General features: G+C 62.0%; 1 protein-coding gene across 7 annotated transcripts in view; it reads left to right on the top strand.

Annotated features, from left to right (window-relative positions):
* Nucleotides 1–22,958, top strand: part of CAMK2D (calcium/calmodulin dependent protein kinase II delta) — a 113,551-nt gene that overhangs the window by 76,235 nt on the left and 14,358 nt on the right. For all 7 annotated transcript variants that reach the window (XM_028520229.2, XM_036031768.1, XM_036031767.1 and 4 more), the window contains exons 5-13: nucleotides 5,644–5,709; nucleotides 8,362–8,434; nucleotides 15,169–15,271; nucleotides 15,661–15,744; nucleotides 17,452–17,546; nucleotides 19,875–19,997; nucleotides 20,679–20,762; nucleotides 21,044–21,086; nucleotides 22,355–22,392. In XM_028520229.2, coding sequence (XP_028376030.2) covers nucleotides 5,644–5,709; nucleotides 8,362–8,434; nucleotides 15,169–15,271; nucleotides 15,661–15,744; nucleotides 17,452–17,546; nucleotides 19,875–19,997; nucleotides 20,679–20,762; nucleotides 21,044–21,086; nucleotides 22,355–22,392 — 709 coding nt within the window. The remainder of the gene's footprint in view (nucleotides 1–5,643; nucleotides 5,710–8,361; nucleotides 8,435–15,168; nucleotides 15,272–15,660; nucleotides 15,745–17,451; nucleotides 17,547–19,874; nucleotides 19,998–20,678; nucleotides 20,763–21,043; nucleotides 21,087–22,354; nucleotides 22,393–22,958) is intronic.

Genomic DNA, 22,958 nt, shown 5'->3' with positions numbered 1-22,958 from the left:
GCGGGTGCTCCGGGTGCTCCGGGTGCCCCAGGTGCTCGGTCGGCCTCGCGGGCGTGCGGTGCGAGCCCCCCGTTGCGCTGAGCGTGCTGTCCTGCACCTCACAGGACACACCTGCACCGCGTGTTCTCCAGGGAGTAGTGAGCCTTTTCAGGGGGTCGAGGGCTCTGCCTACCATTCAAGCACATTTTGTTCCTCTTAAAGCCTATGTAGTATAATCTCGGTTGCTTTCAAATTCGACGATTATGCATGAAGTTGCTGTAAACGTCGTGTGCAGGTTTTGTGTGGACCTGAGTTTTCAGATCCCCTGCAAAGACAAACACCAAGGAGCACCACCGCTGGGTCGTGTGAGCATGCTTCGTCTCGGAAGGAACTGCCGGCTGCCTTCCCCGCGGCCGCGCCACGTCGGGTCCCACGGCAGCGAGGGAGGCTCCTGCCGCTCCTGCTGCTCCGCGGGCCCCCGGCCCTCGGTGTGGTCAGCGCCCCGGGCTGGGGGGGCCTGGCAGCTGTGCGGGGTTTCAGTTGCCTGTGATGTGGCCCATCTTGTCATGTGCTCATTGCCTTCTCTGTGTCTTCTTTGGTGAGTATCTCTTCAGGCCTTTCCCTCATTTTTTTTAACTGCAGAGTTTTAACAGTTGTTTGTGCACTTGGGGTAGCAGGTCTCCGTCAGCCGCCTTTGCCAGGGCCTCCTCTCAGCCCGGCACTGCGCCTCTCGCGCCGGCACTTGCGGCACAGAGGTTTCTGCTGTTACTGTAACCGCCTTGTTAGTTCCTCTGTTCCCGGGTGTTCCTTTGACGCTGTCTGTGAAAGGCACTGCCAGACCTGAGGTCGTCTGTGTTTTCTCCTGGGTCACCTGCTGGCAGTGGCAGGGTTTTGTGTGTTGCATTTGGGCCCTCGATCCGTTTTGCATTAACTGCGGTGAAGGGCGTGAGGCCTGTGTCTGGACTCGTGCTGCTGCCCACGGACATCCAGCGGCTCCAGCCCCGTGCGGGACACAGTCCCTGCTCCGCTGTGTGGCCTCGGCCCCTTGCCGTCAGAGAGCAGTCGCTGCACCTGTGGGGCTGCGCGCCGTCCTCTCGGCAGCACCACGCTGCCTGTCTCTCCACTGCCGCTTGGCAGCCGGCCAGGGCGCCCTGCCCCCCGCCCGCCTGTCCCCTGCTGTGCGGGCGGCCGCTCTGGGCCTGGGCCTCTCCACGCAGACCTGCGAGTCAGCTCGTCAGGGCCCACTCCGCACCTTGCCGGGGTTGTGACGGGAGCTGTTTGGAATCTGCAGGTGGAGGTCGGAGCTGGCGTCTTGACGACGAGTCTCCCTGTCATTGGCATGGAAGCCCCTCCGCGTGTGGGTCTTCTCGGGGATGTCTCGTCGGAGTGGGGTCGCTTTGCCCTGTAGCTCTTTCACACACCTGACCAGACTCATGCCTAGGCGTCTCATTCGGGGGGTGTAACGTAAATGGTAGAGTGTTTTTTATTTCAATTTCACTAATTTATAGTAGGTATGTAACTTACTATGGATCAGTGAACTTTTGCATGTTGACCTTGCATCCTGCAATCTGTCATGACTGCTTAGTACCAGAAGTTTTTGGTCTGTCTTCAGATTTTCTGCGTAGACAGTCACGTCCTCAGGGAACGAAGACCGTGTTACCTCTCTCTCACCGAGCTGCGTGCTGTGTTAGCCTGGACACCCAGCTGCTGCTGGGAAGCAGGGGCAAGGCTAGGACAAGGGAAACCAGAAGCGTGACTTCCTCCTAAAATCTCAGGCCCAGCGGGAAGTGGTCTGGCAGCACCTGTCTGGGCAGTCTCACCTGAGGGAGGAGTCAAGCTTCATAGCGACCGGGGCAGAGAGCAGCCTGGGCTACGGTGGAGCTTTCACAGGGACCGCTGCCTTGTCTCCGAGGAGGCGGTGCTGGTTTGCCGGCTCTTCCTGGTGGCTGCCGTCCCCCGAGCAGGTGTCGGGAGAGATCAGGGTTTCCCAAGGGAGCCAGGTGCAGCAGGCGGAGCAGACACATGGACGTGAGGCCCCCGCGCCCGGTTCCCCAGGGCAGGCTGTGTCGCGGGTGCAGGACACAGTAGAGACAGCTGTCCCAGCCCGGCCAGGGAGCCCTTGCCGAGAACCGCGGGGCCCCTGTCCCGACGAGGGAGACTCGTGGGCCCTCAGGAGGACACTTGGCGTGGCCGCCCAGCTGTTGAGCGTTAGGAACCCATGATAAAAGCCGAGACCACCCCGCTCTAGGCCACGTGGCGAGCCCCAGCTTTTGGAGGCAGGACGGCAGGGCCACGCTGCCCCCGGGCAGGGCCCGGCCCCCCACCTCACAAGCAAAGCTGGACCTCTGACCTCGGGAGCCTTCCTGCCCTGCCCTGGCCGAGGCTGGGGGCGCACGGGCAGCAGGCTGCGCTCCAAGTTCGGGCACTGTCCGGCACCCCAGCGGCACGTTCTGCTCCCCATGTAGGGCGCTGCGCCTACAAGCCCTGTCGCTCCCTGGACGCTGGGACCTCACGCGCTGTCCCATCAGTCCTGGCCTAAGCCAGTCCCTTGGTTGCTGATTTAAATGACAGCTCCTGTTCTTTGGTTTTCCTATAATTCAGTCTCTCAAGTGTAGGCATCAATATATTCTATCTTGTTTTTCCTTGAAGCCCAAGTGTTTGAATGGAAGCTTCTGGGTGATACAGGAGGCGCGCAGCATGAGGGAGTGACAGGGACACCTTCCCTGGGTCGCATGTGCTGGTGACACGACCGTGTGTGCACTGGCAGACACAGGGTGCGGCGCTGCCTCAGCCGGAGGCGGGACCCCTGGCCGGCAGCTTTGTTTGTTCCCATGCACGCTTCCTTCCTGCCCTGCCGGTGTCCTCTTGGGGAGCAGCCAGCACCCTGCACAGCACCGGGCTCTGCCCGTCTGGGCACGGCCTGCTGCGTTAGGTGTGGACGCCCAGCCAACTCTAGCCAGGCGGCCTGCGTGGGGACCAAGGACAGGCCGAAGCTGCAGGTCCTTCTAGATTTGGGGTCTGCAGCAAAAACGCGCTCCCTGAGAGCCACGGGCAGGTCAGGTCAGTGTTTCGGGACTCGTAGAGGCAGCAGCACCGGCCAGAGAGGCCGTGCCGGGGCAGGAGGCCGAGCCCCGGGACTCCCGGTGTCTCAGAGGCCGGGTGAGCGTGCCCCTGGCCTCTTTGGCGTTGCTCCCCGCACGTCTACTCAGCGGAGCCAGGGCGAGTTCGCTCTGCAGACAGAGTGCTGGGCAATTCCCCAGGGACGCCCGGCGGCTCTTAGCAAATCCAGGCCAGCACCAGATGTTTGACGGCGTCACCCGTTGGTTTCTCCCAGAGCACGGAGCTCTCGTGGCAGGGGAGAGGCATGGACTCGGGCAGAGGCCGGAGCTGCACCCTCCGGCTCAGCGCGTGCTGAGGCTCCAGGCTCTCTTCGTGGGGTCCCTTCTGAGCGAGAGCCTGGCATGTGACTCGTGACTCGCCCCTCTTTTCCCCCCTCATGGAGCGTTGTTCACATGCCGGGAGGTCAGTAGCGTCGTAGTGGTTGATTCTGGCTCCTTCCTCTTTGTGAGGAAAGCATCTCACCTCTACTTTCACACTGAGTGTTTGGTGACTGACACCTTTTAAAAGTGGAAGCACAGCCTTCCTCCTGGGGGTCGGGCAGATCTTGGAAAACTGACTCTCGTCAGCCTGGAGTAAGTGCCCACTGTGTCGGGGCCTGCCCGTGACCGCCTGGCCCTCCTCAGCCTCCACGGCCGCCGGGGCCCGTCCCCCGGGTGGGGGCTGTCCTGGGCTGTCGGCCCCCCGCGGCCCCGTGGCAGCGAGTCCGAGCTCAGGCAGACCTGCCCTGCACCTGACCTGAACACAGCAAGCAGCACCTCAGTCCGTGTGAGCTGAGGCAGGAACACCCAGGCATCTTTAGGTTTTAATTGCTTTTTGGCTCTTCGTCTGATTAGAGAAATAGTGACACCCAGGTTTAAGAAAACGTGGTCTTAAAGAACCAGTGCGAACTTTGTCAGAGCACCTCTCTGGTACGTTTACAATGTTGACGTGTTGCAGCGATTTAACGAACGTGCTGTGAAAGACCATTTCTGTTTACGTTCAGTTACGTGCTTGCTCTCACCTCCCGTCAACGCTGGCAGCACAGAACGCCCCGATAGCTGAAGAACCAAACCCGGGGGCGCAGTTACCCCCTGAGCACCGGTGCTCTGCCACCGTGCGCGCCGGCTGCGTGTGTCCGAGAACCCTGAACGGACACAGGTTGAGTCACCACGGCCATGGTGTTTGGCCGTAAAACAGAACAAAATGCAAGGAGGTCGGTCCCTTGTTTCGGAAAAGAAGACGGTGTCTTCCACTGTGGACGCCCCCGGGGCTGGGAGGGGAGGGGCCGGGGTGGGAGTTTCAGCCTCTGTGCAGGGCTCTGTCCGGCTCTGTACGCAGTTCTTTCTGTAAAGACTGGAGTACAGTCCCTGGTCTACGATGTCACATTGAAACTGAATCATAAAATCTGACTGCCCTTTATCTCTCAGCACCTACCAACTGAGCAAAACTAGCCAAGATTATATGTATTTTTATAAATTAACATGAGCCAACTAAAGACTGAGGCATAACTAAAGCGGTAGATTGAACCACCTACCCCAGCCCACGGATCCTGCCACGCGCCTCGATGCTGGAGGGCCCGGTGGGAGGGGCGGTGAGAACCCCCTGGAACCCTCACAGCCCCGCGGTGACCGTGAGGGCGGCTGGAGTCGTCCCCTGTGACCTCGAGCCGGGGGCGGGCGGCTGGCACTTGGCAGAGCGGAGAGCAGGCGGGCGGGCCTCGGAGTCTTCCCGCTCCGTCGGTGGGGAACCTCGTCCCGGGACAGCCTGTCCCTTCGCCAGAGCCTCTCCGGATCTGGAGCCCGCTGTGCTCCATGGGTTCCGTGTAACGTGGGCGCATGGTCGGGGGGCCACGTGGTGACGGCTTGGTGCCGAGAGGGCAGAAGCAGCGTCTCAGCGGGTAGACGGGGCGTGGCGGTGAGCGCGTGAGGTGAGGAGCAGGGACGCGAGCGGTGTGCCCTCGGCCGCCCGCCGGCACACGCACCTGCGTGGTCTCCGTGTCCGGGAAGGACACGGCCGGTGTGGGCGTGCGGAGGCTCGGCCTCCACGTGGCTGCACGGCCCCGAGGGGCAGAGGTGGGTGAGACGCGGTGGCTGAGCTCCTCCACCAGAGCAGCGACAGAGCCGGGTGCCTCTGTGGGGTCCTGGCCGTGCGCCCAGCAGGCTCGATCGTGTGGGGGCTCAGAGCAGCCACCGGTCCCGCCACGGCTTAAAGGACAGAGACCGAGGTCCAGGCACCCTGGGGCAGTGGACAGGGCCACCGGCCTTCCCCTCGGAGGACAGGACCCCAGAGGACCTGAGCAAGAGTCTCACTGAGGCCACCTTCTGCACATCAGTCCCGGGACGTGTCCGCGGTGCAGGGAGCTCTGTGTGCCTGGGTCTGGCGAGGGAAGGCCTGCAGACAAGGTGGAGACGTTCATGCTCCTAGGCCGACCCTTGTGAATCTTGTTCTTACAGTGTTTTAACACACTACACGTTCCAGTAATGGTTTTTTAAATAAACTGAAAACAAAAATTCTGTATGAACGGGGTTCAAAACCGTGGGTGTCTAATTGTTTCTCCTTTCACAGAGTTACCGGGGGAGAGCTGTTTGAAGACATTGTGGCGAGAGAATACTACAGCGAGGCCGATGCCAGGTGAGTGCCCGGCACCGGGGACACCAGCACCCCCCCCACCCCACCCCCGCACGGCTGCGAGGCCCTGCCGCTGCCGTGGGAGCACGGCGCTGGCCGTGCCTCCTCTCACCAACACAGACGCTTTCCCTCCTCGGGATTCCAGGATGAGTCTTTGGGGAAAACAATCTGTGAACCTGGTCTAAAGCTTCCTAGCACCTAGTGTCTGTTGTCAGAACGCACACTGTATTTTACTAAAGCCCAACTGGAACGACTCCCACCACAGACACAAACTCCTTTAGCCAGTGAGAGAGACCCGCGGTGGCCTCCCCTGGCCTCTAGGTCCTGGGCGGCCCAGTGTGCCCTGGTCACTTTCGTGCAGAATTAAAGGAGAGGAAAGGAAATAGGCTCTTTCATTTCCATGTCAGTTAATCAGAAGAAACACAATGACAAGTTCGGCTCCTGGGTCGCAGCCAGCACATGCCCAGTGACCAGCGGCTGCGACCGGGGCAGGGGAGCAGGCCCCGAGCGCCTGGGCCCCGCAGAGCGTCGCCAGCTGGAAGGTCACTGTCAGCTGTGCAGCCCTGGAGCTCTCGCTTGCTCTGTGTGGAGTTAAGGACGGCCAACACTGGGTCTCCTGTGAGACCTCCGAGGCTGCAGGAGGGCGGTGCTCTGGCGTGAGCGGGCACTGGTCTCCGTGCTCAGGCAGAGCTGAGGCCGGGTGGCGTGCACGCTCCCCGGCACCCTCCCGGAGCTGTGGGGCTGGCGCTTACTCTGAAAACGGGCCGGGAGCCCGGCTCGCGGGTAGCAATAAGAACAGGCCCCTGGGAGGGGCCTCCGGTACTCTCAGGGCTTCCTCGGGCCGGTCCAGCCCACCTGCCGGCCCTGCCCAGAGCGGTGCCCGCACCTGCACAGCTCCCTCTGTCTCTGGTCCGCACTCCGCTCCAGTGCGCTGCTGTGGCACCTGTGCGTCTCCTCTGCGTGTGACCGCGCTCTTGGGTTTTTCATGGGATTTCACTGCCAAAGTTGAGTAGGAAGCTCAGTGTCACTCACACTCTGAGGAGGGGATCGTCACCGGCTCAGCTCCCCCAGGTCCTCCCAGGGGCCTCTGGAGGGGCTTCCGAGCAGCTGAGGGAGAATGCCGTGCCCTGGGGGGGGGGGGGGGGGGGCGCCTCTCCCGAGGCCGTGCACGGGGCTGTGGGTGGGCTGGGGCTGCCACTGGGAGGCCGTTTCCCTGTCCGGAGGCCCACAGACAGCAGGGGGGCCCTGGGGAGCTTCCTGGAGGCGTGGGAGCTCACCGCAGGGCGAAGGAGAAAACGTTCTCTTCCCCACCACAAGCACGAAGAGCGCGCTCTGCCGCCAGGACCCTGCCAGGGTCTGTTCTTGCCTGGGCCCCTCAGGAAGCTAGGAACGCAGCCCATTCTCACTAGGAAACGTGGCAGCAGTCGTTTAGCAAGAACCGTTTTTTACTTCTTTGTTTTCTATGAGTCATTAGGCTCAGTGACCTGTGCCTGTGGTTGGAGAAACAGAAGCGAAATTCCTCAAAAAGGGGACAAAGCGAATGTGATCACAGAGTGTCCAGTGACTTAGATCACTGCCAGCTCTCGGGGGAGCTGGGCAGCAGGAACAGCCAGTGTGAGGCCTCGCGGGTGCCCCCCAGCAGACTTCCACGGGGTCTCTGTCCGCCTCAGTTCTTGACAGACGCGTGTGGAAAACTAGAGGCACTTACTCTCGTCACTCGCGAGTTCACTCTGGAGTCCTGTTGTTTTGCACACTCAGCGGGGGGGCATGTCCCCACTGCACTGCGGGCCTCACCTGGGACGGCATGACTGCAGCCGTGGTCACTATGCCTGAGCGCACGGAGCCCAGGCCCGCTGCGTGGTGGACGCGCCCCACACGGTCAGAGGGCAGGGACCATGCGGCCGTCAGTCGGTGGTCTCCCTCCAGGTTACTTGGCAGTCCCTTTGACATCAGGGGACCTGTACTAAGAACAGCGTCAACTGTGCATGCAACAGGCGGTAGACCCGCATGGAAATGTGCTACAGGGGCTTACATTGTACACGTCTGTTTCCGTCCACCCCTAGCCCCTCCCCAGAGTCTCGCCCAGCTGCACAGGGTTGACGCGCCCCGGGGGCCGACTCTGACCCCCCCGTCGCCACGGGCTCGTGTGGCTTTCCCCACCGACGCGCTCCACACGGGGCGGCGTTTCCGAGGCAGCGGGTGGCCGTGTCCCTCTGTCGACCCTCGCTTCTCCTGCCGCTTCATCCTCTTGTCTCCACACCTGAGCTTATTTGTGACCTCAGGCTGGGAAGAGCTCAGGTGTGTCTGAGACACACCCACACGTTTTCTGTCCCTGGAGAGTTTCCCAGAGCACGATGGGAAGCAGGTGCACCTCCTCTCCGAAACGGGAACGGAAACCTGGACCTGCGTCCCCCCCCCCCCCGTGGTGGGGTTGTGGTCATGGTGGACAAAGTGCAGCCCAGGTTGCTTTGTGGGGATGCACCACCGACCCTGCTGGACACCATTGTCGTTAGCAGCAGAGTTAGCTTTATTCAGCTTACTTAATTGCAGTGCCAAGCCAAACAATGGAAAAAAGGTGTAATTTTTGTGTTTGTTTAATGAGAGGTCAGGTGCCTCACAACACTGTCCCTTTCTCCTGCCCTTGTGTCTTTGCAGTCATTGCATACAGCAGATTCTAGAAAGCGTGAACCATTGTCACCTGAACGGCATTGTGCACAGGGACCTGAAGGTCAGTCCTGGAGTCTGCACATCTGACTTGGAGGGGGTGGGGGTGTTTGGGGAAGGGCAGAGGGCGGCACTGAAAGGGGTCCCTCGCTGCTCCCGACCTCCCCTGCACTGGCTGGCTGGTGACGTGACGATGCATGAGGCCCCTTCAGCTGCTTGTCTGCAGGCCAAACATGCATCACGGCAGCAGGGGGAGGGTGGTGCGGGGCACGCCTGTCCCGTGTCCAGGCGGTGAACGTGAACCGAGAGGCGGTTTGGGGGCAGGTTTTCCCGAACGCCCCACGGAGACCTGGCCCGTGATGCGTGTCGCCTGCAGACTGAAGTGCACTTGCCGGTGGCCGCGGCAGGAGCACTGGCTGCACGTTGCTCCTGAGTCGGCCGGGCCCGCAGGCAGGGGGTTGCCACGCCAGGGGGCGGAGCCGCCGGGCCTCGAGGTCTCTGGCCTGGCCCCACCCGAGCCCGACTGCTCAGGTGACGGCTCCTAAGGGACACGCAGAAAACAGCGGGAGAGAGTGGGCAGCTGCTTGGGGGGGCCGGGGGGGGGAGCACAGCGGCTCTAGAGAGAAGTGTATCTGTGTCCTGATTTATCTCCCAAGAGCGCCTGGGAGAGAGCTCCAGGGTCACACGAGGGCTCTCTAAGGTGGCTCTTTCAGGACAAGGGGACCCCCAGCCGGGCCCCTGGCCGGCAGGACCCTGCCTGTTCTGAGGCGGCGGTCGCTACGCAGGAGCAATGTGTCCCTCCCGGCGGGCGTCCCAGCACCGCCGGCGGTCTCGGCGGCGGCGGCCCCCGGGTTCCGTGCGGCTGGGACTAACGATGCGCCTGGTGTTTGCATGCAGTCCTTGCACTCAGCAGACCCTGGAGGCCGCCCTGCATTGCCAGCAGGTGGGCGTGGTCCACCGGGACCTGCAGGTGAGTGCTGCCCGCACGCCGGTCAGTGCGGTTGTGTCCCAGAGGCAGGCGCTCCGCGCGCTGGGTGCCCTCACGCTGCTCAGGGCGCAGCGCAGTCCCTCTCCCGCCGGGACGGCACGCCTGGTCCGTTTCCTTCAGGGAGGAGCTCGTCCCTAAACCAGAGCGGAGGCGGCCTCTGGTGGGGCTCTGGTCGCACAGACACCCTCCTCGTTCCGAACCTGCCCGTGGACGCTGGTCGCACACACTGCCTCGCAGCCTGTGCTCCACAGCCAGCGTGATGTCAGCGGTCACCACATTGTGAGGTGCGCTGAAACTCAGTTACTGGGTCGATTTCGGCCCCTGTGCTTGGGCGCCGGAGAGCCGCCTGCCGGACCCTGGAGTCTCAGCCCCAGGAGCTCGGAGGACCCTGAGGCTTCCTGGTTCCTTATTTACTGACATTCCCGGGACCGAGACCCGCGTGCCTTTTGAGTCAGATGGAGAAAAGTAAAACAAAAGACTTTGCTCAGCTTCTCATATCACCAATGAGCAGAGTTTGGATCATTTGGAAAGTGAGTGGGGAAGACCTCTCAGCGTTCTAGCCTTGGCCTGGGGTTCCAGGGAGGAAGGGAAGGCCTGGAAGCAGGAGAGGAGACGGCGGTGGGTGAGCCGCACGTGCACGGGGGCACCGTGGGTGCTGCTGTGGCTCTCAGTCCAGAGGCTCGGCCCTCCCAGGGGTGCGCACAGCTCACCCAGCAAGGGCCCCAGCATCCGACTGTGCGTGTTCAGTGGGACCGTAGCCGGCTGCTCACGTGCAGACCCCTCCAGTCGCAAGGACATCCGTGTAGCGTGTCCGAGAAGAGTTGTCGCTGAGGTCCGTAGTGAGTTACTGGAGATGCGATTCGTAAGCAAAACATTGCCTTAGTTGTCTGGAGTCTTCTTTCGTCTTTAGTTTGAATCTGAGAGCCTCAAATGTCACAAGCAAAGATGTGGTTAGTGGTGTTTTCCTTTGGACAGCCAAAATAGGCCCGTGCTCATTGCTAACTCTTACCAAATTTGCCCACCGGAAAAAAGGAAAAACAGTGTGTTCCTTTGAAAACTCATTTTTTGGTGATCACTTCAAAAATTCCTTTCAAGCCACGCACAGTCAGAGCCCCTTCTGCTCTCACTTTCTCAGAACCACAGAGCCAGTTTTCTCTGTAAGCGGACGTGTGTGGGCGTGGGCGTGCACGCGTTTGTGCCGTTTACCAGGCGCTCTGCTCGATGGGTCTGTCACTGGAAATACGTTTCTGCATGCCGTGCAGTCACTAGCACACTCAGAGCTCACGTGGGGAGAGCGAGCACCCTCCTCCAGTGGCTCCTGGGTCGCGGGTTCCGGGCCGTGCTGTGGACGGGTGTCAGCGTCCAGCTCAGCCAGGCCCTGCCCGCCCTGGCCGGGGCTCTAATCCAAGATGGCAGCAGGCCCGGCAGGGGAGCCGTGCGGAAGAAGATATTTTCTGACACATGAGCTAAAGCCGCTAATTAAAAACTCAGGCGGGGGACGTCAGGGAGGCTGGCTGCCTGGAGACAGGCTGCAGCATCGCCCGGCACACCGCTCTCCAGGGGCGCGTCTCTGTCCCTCTCCTGTGACACGAGGGAGGACGGAAGTGAGCTCCCGGGGCCGAGTCCTGGTTTCCACACCTGCCCCTTTGGAGGGGTAGGGATCAAGGCAGGGCCTTAGTTGTAAAACCAGTAATGCCTGCCCCTTGTCCAACAGCCTCCATGTCCCTGTGCTGATCTCCCTTAGGGATGCTCACAGCCCCTTCCTGTGCAGGGCACTCGGGTGGCCGTGGGTTGCCCAGGGTGGGTTGCAGTGACCTTGATGGACAGGACCTGTTCCTGCCACTCGGGGAGGCCATAGGTGTGTGCCCACGTAGTTTGGTTCCGGGGTCACTGCTACTTCTCAGCTCAGCTCAGTGAATTGAAACTTTCATAGAGACCAAAGAAGAGGTCAACAGTGGTGGGAAATAATTTTGCCAGCAATATTAAGAATTAGGTGGGCAATGGTTCTAGGTTTAGCTAACCAGAGGATTCCTTTTAATCCCACCCATAGATCTCCCAGAGCTGGGAATAAGAGAACAAGGTCGCTTCCAGCTCTCCTGTGGAGTGCGGGAGGAACGCAGTTGGGGAATAGGCTGGTGTGTGAAGTAACAGGGCCCTGTCTAGGGCCCGGCAAGGCACCGGCCACAGCCTTCCGGAAGGGAGGCTCCGGCAGCGGAGGGCGCCGGGCCCCTAACGCAGGCCCCGTCAGCCCGACGGTGGGTTTGGGTGCCAACAGACGGACTGTCCGTGAGCCGCTGCGACTCCCGCTGGTCATCGGTGAGCCGTGACGGGCTGTCGGCTGCGAAGAGCGAAGAACAAACACTTGCCGGCCGTCCCGCCCCGCACGGCCCGTCGGAGCCGGGGCCGAGCAGACCTCTGTGCGCGGGCCTGCGGGCCACACCGCTTGTGCAGGTGTTCTGCAGGCCACTTGCGACCGTGCGGAGCGTGCGCTGCCGTCCTCCCAGCGGAAAGAAGGCCGCACCTCGGGCGAGCACCGCAACCAGGAAAGTACTGGTCGGAGACAGGCTGCGGTGACAGGTGACGACCACAAGGTCACAGGGAATAAAGGAGCGCCGATTCGGACGGGTTCTCGTTCGAGAGCCTGGCGGGCACGGTCCCCGTGCACTGCCGGCCGGTGCCACTCCTTAGAACGGGTGTTTGGGACAGAGACTAGTCGCTCCGCTCCAAGGGCCCGCGTGCTAGCAACTGAGCCCGGGCACGCACCCTGGCCCGCACCCTCGTTCCGGGCCATCAGCGGCCCGTGTCCTGCAGGGTGCGGGGCCCACGCTCACCCACCGCCGCTCGGGAAGGCCCGCGCTTCTGGGCTCGTTCTCCTCGCTGGCGGCAGGAAATCCAGGTCCGGGAATAGCAGCCAACGGGGTGCAGCAGGCGCCCTTTTTAAGGGCGTGACCCCCGGTAGCTGAGAGGTGTTCCTACCTCGGCTTTTTTTGGAATATGAGACGAATTTTCCTCCTGTCGTCACTCAGAATTTGAACTCGCCCCCTCACCACTGGCCGTTGGTAGTGCAGTGTGTGTTGGAGGTGGGGGCTGTACGGGTCGTGGGACAGGGTGATGGGGTTAGTCAGGCTGGTATGTTCCAGAGGTTGTGTGTAAGTCAGATCTGTGTGATATTCCTAATGCTTCATTGAAGCTAGCCATTGACTAGAAGCAGTCTTGTGATGAAACATTTTATAAGCGGGGGTGTCAAACTCATTTGCGCCGGGGGCCACATGAGTCTTGTGGTTGCCTTCCAAGGGCCGAGTGTAACTTCAGGCCTGTATGGGCGTGACTGCCCTTAACCGTTAAGTGAGAGCTCGGCACTGCCACCGGGTAGGAACACGGTGCTGGGCCGGGTTTGGCCCGCGGGCCTTGTGTTTGCCGCCTGTGTAATATAAAGCAAATCTCATTAAAGTCAATCATCCTAATTTTCCAGGCTGCATTCCATAATTCCATATTTTAGGTTTGCCTAAAAGATACGCATAAACATGAAGCCATTTCAGGGCTGGTAATGTTTAAACTTATAAAGTGACCTTGACATTGCCTAGCCTTTCCCTGCATGTAACTGCCACGGCGCAGCCATCATGGGTGTCAGGGTTGACCCCGGGGCCAGCGGGGCTGTGGCTTCCTGCATGACTCACGGGCACACGGGGAGCCCCAGGGCCTGTCTTGGCCGGCGGGCCTGCCCAGCGAGGCCTGGGGCGGCCACCTCAGCTCAGCTGGAGGGGACCCGCTGTCGCAGGGCATGAAGCACGCAGCGCTGCCCAGGGTGTTTTGACTGAGCGATAAGAACGAAGCCATACCAAGCTTGTAAACGTTAGTTCATGGTGACACTGGCATTGGCTCCACAAACGTCACTGCCACCGACCTGAGAGACGGACAGTGGCTGCGCTTTCGCGAGCGATCGCAAGTCCCCCCCAGACAGGCCTGCTGGCGGCGAGTTAGGACAGCGAGCATCACGCGGGCCTCTGACACCCCCAGGCTTTCGAACTTTGGGGACAGCTTGACAGGGCTCCTCCCAGCCATTTGTTCCATAAATTAATATCTGGAGACTGTTGATTAACGTTAGAAACTTTTTAGTTATAAGAATACAATGTCGAAGAACAGCATGCCACGGTTTGATACTCTGTTGGGAGATAACCAGACTCCCAAGTATTCTGGAATGTTAGGTTCTGCTAACACTTATTTCAACGTGAAGATCATTCGTATTCTTGAGACATCTTCCTCCCAGCATCCGAACTCAGTTATCCCAGTTTGGCGTCGGGGTAACTCACAGTCCGCCCACCCCTCAGGCGTTGTCCCCGAGCCGGCCCCACAGCCTCAGCTGTCCTGCTGGTGCTGCGTCTGATGGCGGTGATGCTGCCGCCACCGGGGCTCGCCTGGCTCCCGGCCGACAGCTCCTCCTGCAGCCTCCCCCTGATTCCTTCACGTGTGGTTATGAGTCGTTTGCTGGTTTGCATGGCTCGCTTAAGTAATCAATTAAATATTGGTTTAGGCTGTGTCAAAACAAGGTCAGAACCACCAGCAGAATTGGCTAATTCAGAAAAAAAGGTGTATCCAATTTTATGAAAAAAATGTGAAATTAGATGTTTGTCAGTATATAAACAGAACCAATTTGACTGACTCGGTTTTTAGATTTTCAGACAGTTGTCTTGGCTTTTCTTTGGTCCATGGTTTCCCACCTTTTTTGAGTCGGTCTGAGACACACCTCTGCATTTGCTGGGCCTTGTCCCGGGGGGAAGGGAGCGTGAGCTGCCCTCTCAGGTGTGTCTGCCCCAGCCTAGTTGGCGTGCGTGCGTGCAGACGCTGGGAGGGAGCGGGCGGCACCAAGCACACGGACTGGCCGCCCTCCCCAACCGGCTTCCCCTGCCGTGTCCTCAGGCCTGCAGGGTGGTGGGGCCCACGCAAGGCTCAGGCCCGGTGCCTGCCTGCCAAGCCCCCACGTGCCCTGGGCTCTGGCCGGGGGGCACTGGGTGGGGGAGAAACAGCCCGATTGTCACGAGAGGCGCCGGTCCCGAGCAGTGGGGAAAGCCGGGAAGTGAGAACGCTCCTTTCCGGCAGCGTTCGGTCCGAGGTGTGAAGACGGGAGTCTAAGGAACGCTTAGGATCACACTCTGAAGACGTGCAAGTTCCGGTGCAGAAAGCCGGCCTCTGAAGGGAGAAAAGCTGACGATAACATTTGGCAAATAGTAGCGTACTCTTTCTGCCTTTAAGAATAAACGGATTCTTAAAGACTGCAATTTTAATACATAATTCAGAACAAGACTCCAAAATTTGTACAGAAATTGTTTGGAAACATTGAGGAATCAAAATCACCACATTTGGGTCCCAACTCTTGAAATCAGCTAGGATTTAATTCGCACAGTTTCCTTTGCCAAATGTCTGTGAATCAGTCCAGCTCCCGTTCGCGTTGCCGCGTCTCCCGCTGCCGCCCGTGCCTGCGCTTTGCCAGGCTTCTCAGCCCTTGTGGTGGCCGCGTGGGGGCCCCGGGCGGCCCTGGGGAGCACGTGAGCAGGTCCGGACAGACGCCTGCCCCTGGACCTGAGCCACGCGCACGCTCTCCGGCCAGGGCCGTCCGGGGTGAGCGCACCTGTCGGCACCTGCACACGTGGCAGCGCTTGTCCTCCCGACCCCGTCGGCCCCGGGGCCGGGGGGGCTCCGGGGCGAGGGCGGTGCGTGCCTGCCCCCCAGTCTTGCACACAGTGCTGTTGGTGGCGCAGGGTCCCTCCAGACAGGTTCTCACTCCAGTCTCTTCTTTTCATTTCTAAATAAAGCCTGAGAATTTGCTTTTAGCCAGCAAATCCAAGGGAGCGGCTGTGAAACTGGCGGACTTCGGCCTGGCCATAGAAGTTCAAGGAGACCAGCAGGCATGGTTCGGTGAGTAGGTCCCGCCCTCGCTGCCCAGCCACACCCCCCTGCTCCCTGGCCGTGGAGAAGGGGACCTCGTTCCCACCCGCTCGGCCAGCGGGAAGACGGAGCCTCTCGGCGCCTCATGGCCCCTACGGCAAAGGGCAGAGTCCGGAAGTAATGTAAGGGGAGGCACCGCTTCCCACAGCGGCCCCAGCCCCCACAGGGAGAGGGCCGGCCACAGTGCGGGCTGGCCAGGCCCTGCACAGACGGAGGGGCTCTCTCTGCCCTGCGGTCCCCTGAGGCCAGAGCGGTGGGGCAAAGACGACCCAGACAGAGCCCAACAAGGTTCACCCGGTGTCCCCACTTCTCGGGGCCTTGTCCCATCGGCGCCGGCTCACGGGCATCTGTTTCCGCAGGGTTCGCGGGCACGCCCGGCTACCTCTCCCCAGAGGTCCTGCGGAAGGACCCCTACGGGAAGCCAGTGGACATGTGGGCCTGCGGTAAGGACCCCCCGGGGGGCTGCGTGGGGCTGCGGGGCTGCCGTCCTTCTGCCTGGGCGCCGCCAGGGCCATGTGGTCAGGGCAGGGGTCCCCCGTAGGCCTTGCCCGTGCCCCTTCCTGGCCTCACCCGGCATCCCCGCAGCTGGGAGGCTGGCCCAGAGTGTTGGGCGGGGGAGGCAGTGGCTGCGTCCAGAGAAGCAGGGAGGAGACCATCCCGGGGGGCTGACGGCTGCCACGGCTGTGCCAGCTCCTTGCAGGCCCCTGCGGCCGGTGGGCTGGGGGTTGCTGTGTCCCCCAAAGTGGCTGCCGCGGGACCTCTTCCCTGTCTGGGAACCCCCCTCAGGCAGGAGGGAGATGGAGAGGAAAGGGGTGAGACCGCGCTCAGAGCATTTCCTTGGGGCGACGGCGTGGGCGGCCCCGGCTGCTGTCGGGGAGGGCGGGGCCTCCTGCCTCGCGGGGCCCCTCTGCCTCCGGTGCCGGCCGCGGGGCCTGCAAGGAGCTGGTCCCAGACCCTGGCTCGGAAGGTAGCTTCCCAGATTTGGTTTTGCTTGAAGACATGAGTAAGTGCTCCACCGCCACAGCGTAGGGGTGGGTCGTCCCCCGCTGTCTGTCGTCACTTTGGCGGCAGCAGCATCGTGCTGTTGGACTGTGACTGGGGAGCCCTGGGGCTCTGGGCCCCTCTGCACCCCGGGAGCCGTCCTGTGTGCGCAGGGCGCCTGCCACCCAGCCCTGCTCGTCTCCGAGCCGGTGGCTTCTCCCCCTGCGAGTGGGGCTGTGGCGCCCTTCTGCAACCCTGTGCACTTTAGATGAGGACATTTCCTAGTTTGCAAACTCACTGAAACACGAGCAGCTATCCTAAGCCGTTGGGGTTTTCCCTTCGTTAGCGTGTGAGATCCTAGGTGTTTTCCCACCCTGCCTCTCTCCACCTCCCTGAGGGTGACTTCTTAGCGTGAACCCTGAACTGCCTCGGGGTCAGAGTGCTATCCCAAAGTGCCCTTGTTCACACCTAAATGCCGACGGCGATAACGCAGATTTCTTTGCACAGTCAGCCACCACCAGGCCTGCTTCCGCTGCTGAGTAGAGCAGGCGGGCACTGAGAGATGGGTGCTGTGGGGAGGGGCTGGGGGCTTGGGGGGCTGCTCCGGAGCCCTGGACGCGGGAGGGTGGGCCCATGGGTGCAGACTGGGTAGTGACCGGGGACCCTGAGATGGCCTGCAGTCTTTGCCGACTTTATCCTGGGCCACGCGCTGCCTGCCCCTCCCCACGCCTCACTTAGTTCCTGTGTTCTCCCCTTTCCCTCCGCCCGGCCAGGGGCCTGCTGGGCGGCGAGTGTGGGGGTGAGGGAGGCCCCCAGCTCCCCAGCCCTGCAGCCGTGACCGGGCGCACACGCAGTCTTGGTGCTCGGCCACTCTGGCAGAACAGAGGTGCCAGCAGTCTTTGCAGGCCGGTCGCACACAGAAACGTTCAGGGGCGCCAAAGAGCGTGCAGCCCGGAAGGGCAGGCAGGTGCCGTCCTCAGGTGACCTGCTGGGCTGGTCAGCAGCTCAGGCCTGATGGCCGGACGGTGTGGCCCTGCTCCACTGCCCCTACACACACGTCTGCCCGGGGCGCCCCCACGGCCCGGCCCCTCCCTCCGCGTGTCCTGTGGGCGTCCGGGGGCTCGCTGCCGGCCCGGTGGCCTAACGAGCCGATGTGCCCATCCCCGCAGGCGTCATCCTGTACATCCTGCTGGTGGGGTACCCCCCGTTCTGGGACGAAGACCAGCACAGGCTCTACCAGCAGATCAAGGCCGGCGCTTACGACGTACGTAACAGGGCTCAGAGCGCTGCGGGGGCTCCCTGTGGTCTTCCTCTCAGGGGGTGGGGGGGGCGGGGCGTCTTGGGGGGAGATGGGGAGCAAGCCGGGAATCAGGAGGTGCGCATGTCCCCCTGCTCGTGCCCTCCCAGCCCACCTCTGCGGCGGGCGAGAGGAGGGCAGTGTGGAGTCTCCAAGGAGGGACTGGGCTTGTCAGAATGCTTGGGTCTCCGTGCGTTGGAACTCCTGGGAGTGACAGCACATTGCTTCAGAAGCAGTTCCCACCCGTGTGTTTTCTCTGGGTTCCGGGTGCCTGTGCCGTGACTGAATGTAAGCCGCGAGCCGGCGGCACGGCAGGGGCCTGAGCGCCAGGCGGAGCCCTGCTCCGAGGGCCGCGTCGGCTTTCTGTCTCGTCGGAGCCTCAGGGGCTCCGTGCGCACTCCGCTCGGGAGAAGAGGCCTCACGGCTGAAGCTACTTTTCGGTCCCAGAGCGTTTCACTCACAGCCGGAGTGTTTGAGAGCAGGCACGTGCACGTGCACGCGCACACGCGCGTGAGTTAACTTCTGGGTCTCAAGAGGGAGGTCTCACCTGCTGTCCCTTTCCAGCTGCACTCTGCTCTTCGGGACGCTCTCCGCCCCTTGCCGAGCGTCTGTGAGCCACACAGTCCCTCGGGCTCCCCCCACGGCCCCCGGAGGCCAGCGTGCAAGGGCCGCAGCTGCTCCCCCATGCCAGCCAGTGGGGTGACTGAGTAGCGGATGACACAGGGTCCACCTTTGGTGCCCGGATTAGGAGCTGCGTGTAGAGGAGAGAGCACTGACGTACAAAGCCCGAACTGGCGCTGACCTCTACGGCTCAGCGGGTTGGGTGTCGTCCTGCAAAGCCAAAGGTCACAGGTTCAGTTCTCGGTCAGGGCACCTGCCTGGGTTGTGGGCTTGGTCCCCATCGGGGCATGTGCGAGAGGCAGCCGATCGATGTTTCTCTCCCTCTCTTTCTCCCTCCTTCCCCTCTCTCCAGGATAAATAAATGTGTATTTTTGAAAGTCTGAAGTATGCTCTGCCAGGCCTCATGAACTCCCCAGTGCCTCTGGTAGCATGTTCTGGTGAGGCGGCAGTTCGCGTCACGGGAAAAATGATTCTCTTCATGCTGACGCATTCCATCTAGGCAGACTAATGGGAAGACTTACTTCGGCGGCCACAGCAGCACCTGCCCGCCCCTGCAGACGAGAGCGAGGCCCCACTGGGGGAGCAGCCGCAGGTGTGGCCGGGCAGGTGCCGCCGGGCCTTGGTCAGGGCCCATTGCTGCCTCGAGTGTTTCATCGTTCGGAATCCTTCGCAAGTTTTTGCAGCTGCCCGAAGTAAATGTGGAATTAGAGTGACAGTCGTTCAACGGGCAAACTCTACAACTGCTAAAGAGCATGCTTCTCTCGGGTTTCATTTTGCCAGCGGGTCACAAACTGCCCATTGTATACAAAAAGTAACAAGTCCATGGCACAGTTACAAGAGCTTTTCCCAAGACTTTCTTTAAAGCTTCGCAGACTGGGGAAGAGCCCAGTTTCTGTTGTCTAGAAACCAACGAGACGTCCGTTTTTCTGAAGCTTCCCTGAGAGCGTTTCTGCTCCCTGTGCCGACTGGGTGGGAGTGAGGTCACGTGCCCGTCCACAGCCGTCCCACTGGGAGGGGCTTGGGACGAGCGGCTGTGCTGGGAGGTCACTGGCGGGGGGTGGGCTTCTGGTCGCCCCCGTGGGAGCCGGTCCTGCCCGGACGCAGCGGCAGTGGGCCCCGATGGCTGGGTCAGCCCCGGGGGCGCAGCACACAGCCTGCACGGCCCGCTCCCTCGAGCTGCGGCCACCGATGGACGTGACCCACCCAGGACACGAGGCCTTGGGCCACCGCTGCTGTCGCTGCGGGGACGGGGGGCCTGCGGGGCCTCGGGGGGCCCTCTCGGGGCAGCGTGGTGGCGCCCACACGCGTGGCAGCTGCCGCCTCCATGATTTTTGCAAACGCTCGTGAGAAGGAGTGTGTAAAGTTTCTCTTCCAGGGCTAAAGATTAAGTTTACTTTTCTGAGCTCTAAAAACATTCAGTACATAGAATGCACGCGTGGGAGTCCGTGTTTGTCCGTGTTGGTTTCTGTCTGTGCTCGTGCAGCCAGTAAACAGGCACAGGGGCGAGGGGCGCGGCTCCCGCCTGTGCGGACGCTCCCGGACGCCGTCCGGCCGTGCAGACGGCGCGTCTGCGCGGGAACCCCGTGCCACGGAGACCGTTAGCGTGTTTGGCTCTGCCTCGGTCGGCAGGGGGAGCCTGTTTCTCACACTCCTTGTACTTTTCTGTGTTTGAAGTTTCCGTCCCCGGAGTGGGACACGGTGACCCCTGAAGCCAAAGACCTCATCAACAAGATGCTGACCATCAACCCCGCCAAGCGCATCACCGCCGCCGAGGCGCTCAAGCACCCCTGGATCTGCGTGCGTGCCGCGCGGGGGCGGGGGCGGGGGCGGGGGCGGGGGCGGGCTCGCCTTTCCCCTCTTTCACGGGCCGACGTAGTGCTCGCAGGAAAAGACGAGACGAGTGCGTGGGTGGTGACTCAAGGTGCCAAGCAGAGTGAGCGGTGTCGCGGTGAACGCGCATTTGGGTGCAGGGCCTGCCCCCGCAGGTGGCCGGGTCGCGGCGGCCCGGCCTCGAAAGGCGTGCGCGCTCGCTGCCGGTCGCACCGATGACAGTCACCGCGCAGTGCAGAGTGACACCCAGGCCCCACGCCAGCTGGCGGAGAGCAGCTACACAGCGTCTAGTGTGTGCGGTCAGGCAGCTTTAGGAACCAGCACGAGGTTTGGGAGCTGGGAGGGAGTTTTCCTCCCAGGAAAGGCTGGTGGGCTGAGGCTGAGCAGACCCCGGACGGAGGGCACCTTGCGGGGGACGTTGTGTGAGCCCTGAGTCCGTGAACGCTGCGGGGGACGTGGAGACGACAGGACTCTCTAGGGATGCGTGTCGGGTGCGAGGGGGTGCGCGGTGGGGAGCACACGGAAGGCAGCCCTGCAGAAACATGGTCACAGAGTGTGGGCGTGGAGGGGGCTGGAAAGGGGTGGACTCCCGCGCGCGGGCCGGCCCGCAGTGCCATGCGGGGTGTGAGCTCTCTCCTCGTCCCGCAGCAACGCTCCACGGTGGCCTCCATGATGCACAGGCAGGAGACGGTGGACTGCCTGAAGAAGTTCAACGCCCGCAGGAAGCTGAAGGTGCGTGGGGGCGTTGCTGGGAGGGCCACGGGTGGGGGCGGGGGCGAGGAGCAGGCTCTGTTCGCGGAGACTTCCTCGTGTCCAGCCTGTGGGCCTGGCTCCTGGGCCCCCGCGAGCTGGGGTGCACTGGGCGTCGCCCCGTGGTGGGGCACCGGGGGCCTGTGGCTGGCAGCAGAGGGGCAGCCGGGTCCCCCCCCGGGCTGGGCGGGAGGCTGGGGCCCAGGATGGCGTGTGCGGTCGGAGCCCCCAGGGCGGCACTCACCCAGCCTCCCGTCTCACAGGGCGCCATCCTGACCACCATGCTGGCCACGAGGAATTTTTCAGGTACGTGAGTTAAGGACCCTGACCCCCACTTTCCAGTGTCCTCCTCCTCCCTCTCTTTGGAACAGAGGAAAAGTAATGATTAGGAGAACAGCGGTGTGGTGTTTGGGGATGGCAGTGGGGTTGTGGCCTCACCCCCAGGTGCTGTGCACGGGGGCGCCATGCAGGTGACCCTTAAAAGAAGGCCGTCACCGAGGACCTCAGCTCCCAGGGCCAAGTTCTCTGAAAGCACTCTCGTGTCCGGGCTCCAGGAAAGGGGCCCAGGCTCCGCTCAGGGGAGCTGCCCGTGGCAGCGTGTGGGCGTGCGGGAAGCACGCCTCTGCGGCCGGGCGAGCTCAGTCCGCAGCGCGAAGCTGGGCCGGCTCTCAGGCAAGGGTCACTGCCCCAGGCGGACACAAGTATCCACTGCCTCCAGCACTATCTCCATTCTGGGGCCCCCTTCTTCGACTGGTCACTTCAGGGGACCCAGTGTCCAAGTCGAATTTTGGTAACTGCCAATCAGCCTCAAGCACAGGGAGGCCCCTCAAGCACAGGGAGGCCCAGAGCAGTGGGAAAGCCGCTCTTGGTAACTTTCCTGTCAGGCCAGCGGCACCCGGGACAGCTGTCCAACGACGGCCCCGAGACTGGGGCCCCTTCACCTGCTTCCGGCTCACAGGAGGGTCTGCGGCGTCAGACCACCCCACAGTCTGGGCCTCTGTCCTGCTTCCCGCGGAGCCCAGAGCCACAGTGTGACCCTGGGGGGAGATGCTGTCCCCGTGCGCTGTGCTGCGCTGCGTGGTTGACAGTGTGAGCTGGGGCGGCTGCCAGGGGCGTCCCCTGGCTGGGGAGCAGCAGCGGGAGCCGTGCAGGGAGGGGGCCAGGGCTCGGGACTCGGCTTAGCCGGGCGGGCTCGGTCCCCTGTCACTGCCTTTGGCAGGTGACCTGTTCTGGGAACGGCTGACATTTACAGGGGTGGGTTCAGTTCATCTCATTAAATGTTACCCCATGAAGACTTTATTCAAATAAACTGATGTTTCACTGTGGCCCAATAGTTAGTGAATCACTCAAAATTAGGGAGACCGTGCAGGGAGCTGGGCAGGGCCCGGGCTGCGGCTTCCTCGTGCAGCGACGCCACGTTCCCGTGCCCCGGATGCTCGGCCGTCACAGCCAGCTCGGCGGTGCACGGGGGGCGGGCCGCGGCTCAGCACGCCGGGGAGGCTCTGGGACCGTCTCCCGCTGGGCCCTGGCGCCTGTGCGTGACGCGCTAACGTGGTCTCACTCTCGTTCTGCAGCAGCCAAGAGTTTGCTGAAGAAGCCGGACGGAGTGAAGGTACGTCCTGCGCGCTCCCAGAACCGTTTCTGAGAGTTCGCACTGTCTCCCGTGACCCCTGGGTCTCTGCGGAGCGGTTTTCCAGCTCCTGCAGAGAATCAGGCTGAAGGGCAAACTAATTTCACACACAGAGATGAGTGGTATTTATGCCGAGAAAAGCTGTGTTTTTTTCTGTTTCACTGTATGTGACTCAGTCCCGACAGGCAATACTTTTTTGTGTGGGCTTGCTGTGGGAACGGGGTGTCTGGCCCCTCTGGTTTCCTGCGGTCCCAGACACGATCCCGTCACCCGAAGCCTGTGATGCCTGACCCCCCCCCACACACACACACACTCGCCGACACTGCCGACACGTGCGGCCTGAGGGGCCACATGGTGGGTCTGGGGGCCGAGAGCCCGGGACCTTTCTCGGGGGCTCCAGCTGTCACTGTGCTCCTGTCTGAGGTGCCGAGACCCTTCGGGGGGAGTATTTGGAACAGATTCTGTAAGCTTCCCAAGGAAGGAATAGGGTGTTTTCACTTCCTTGGGTTTCTAAACGGGATGATACAGCTGATTTTCTGCTGATTCCA

This window comes from Phyllostomus discolor, chromosome 8 (genome assembly GCF_004126475.2).
Source record: "Phyllostomus discolor isolate MPI-MPIP mPhyDis1 chromosome 8, mPhyDis1.pri.v3, whole genome shotgun sequence".
Classification (NCBI taxonomy): domain Eukaryota; kingdom Metazoa; phylum Chordata; class Mammalia; order Chiroptera; family Phyllostomidae; genus Phyllostomus; species Phyllostomus discolor.
Note: the sequence above shows the minus strand (reverse complement) of the source record. Positions and strands in the feature narration are given on the sequence as shown.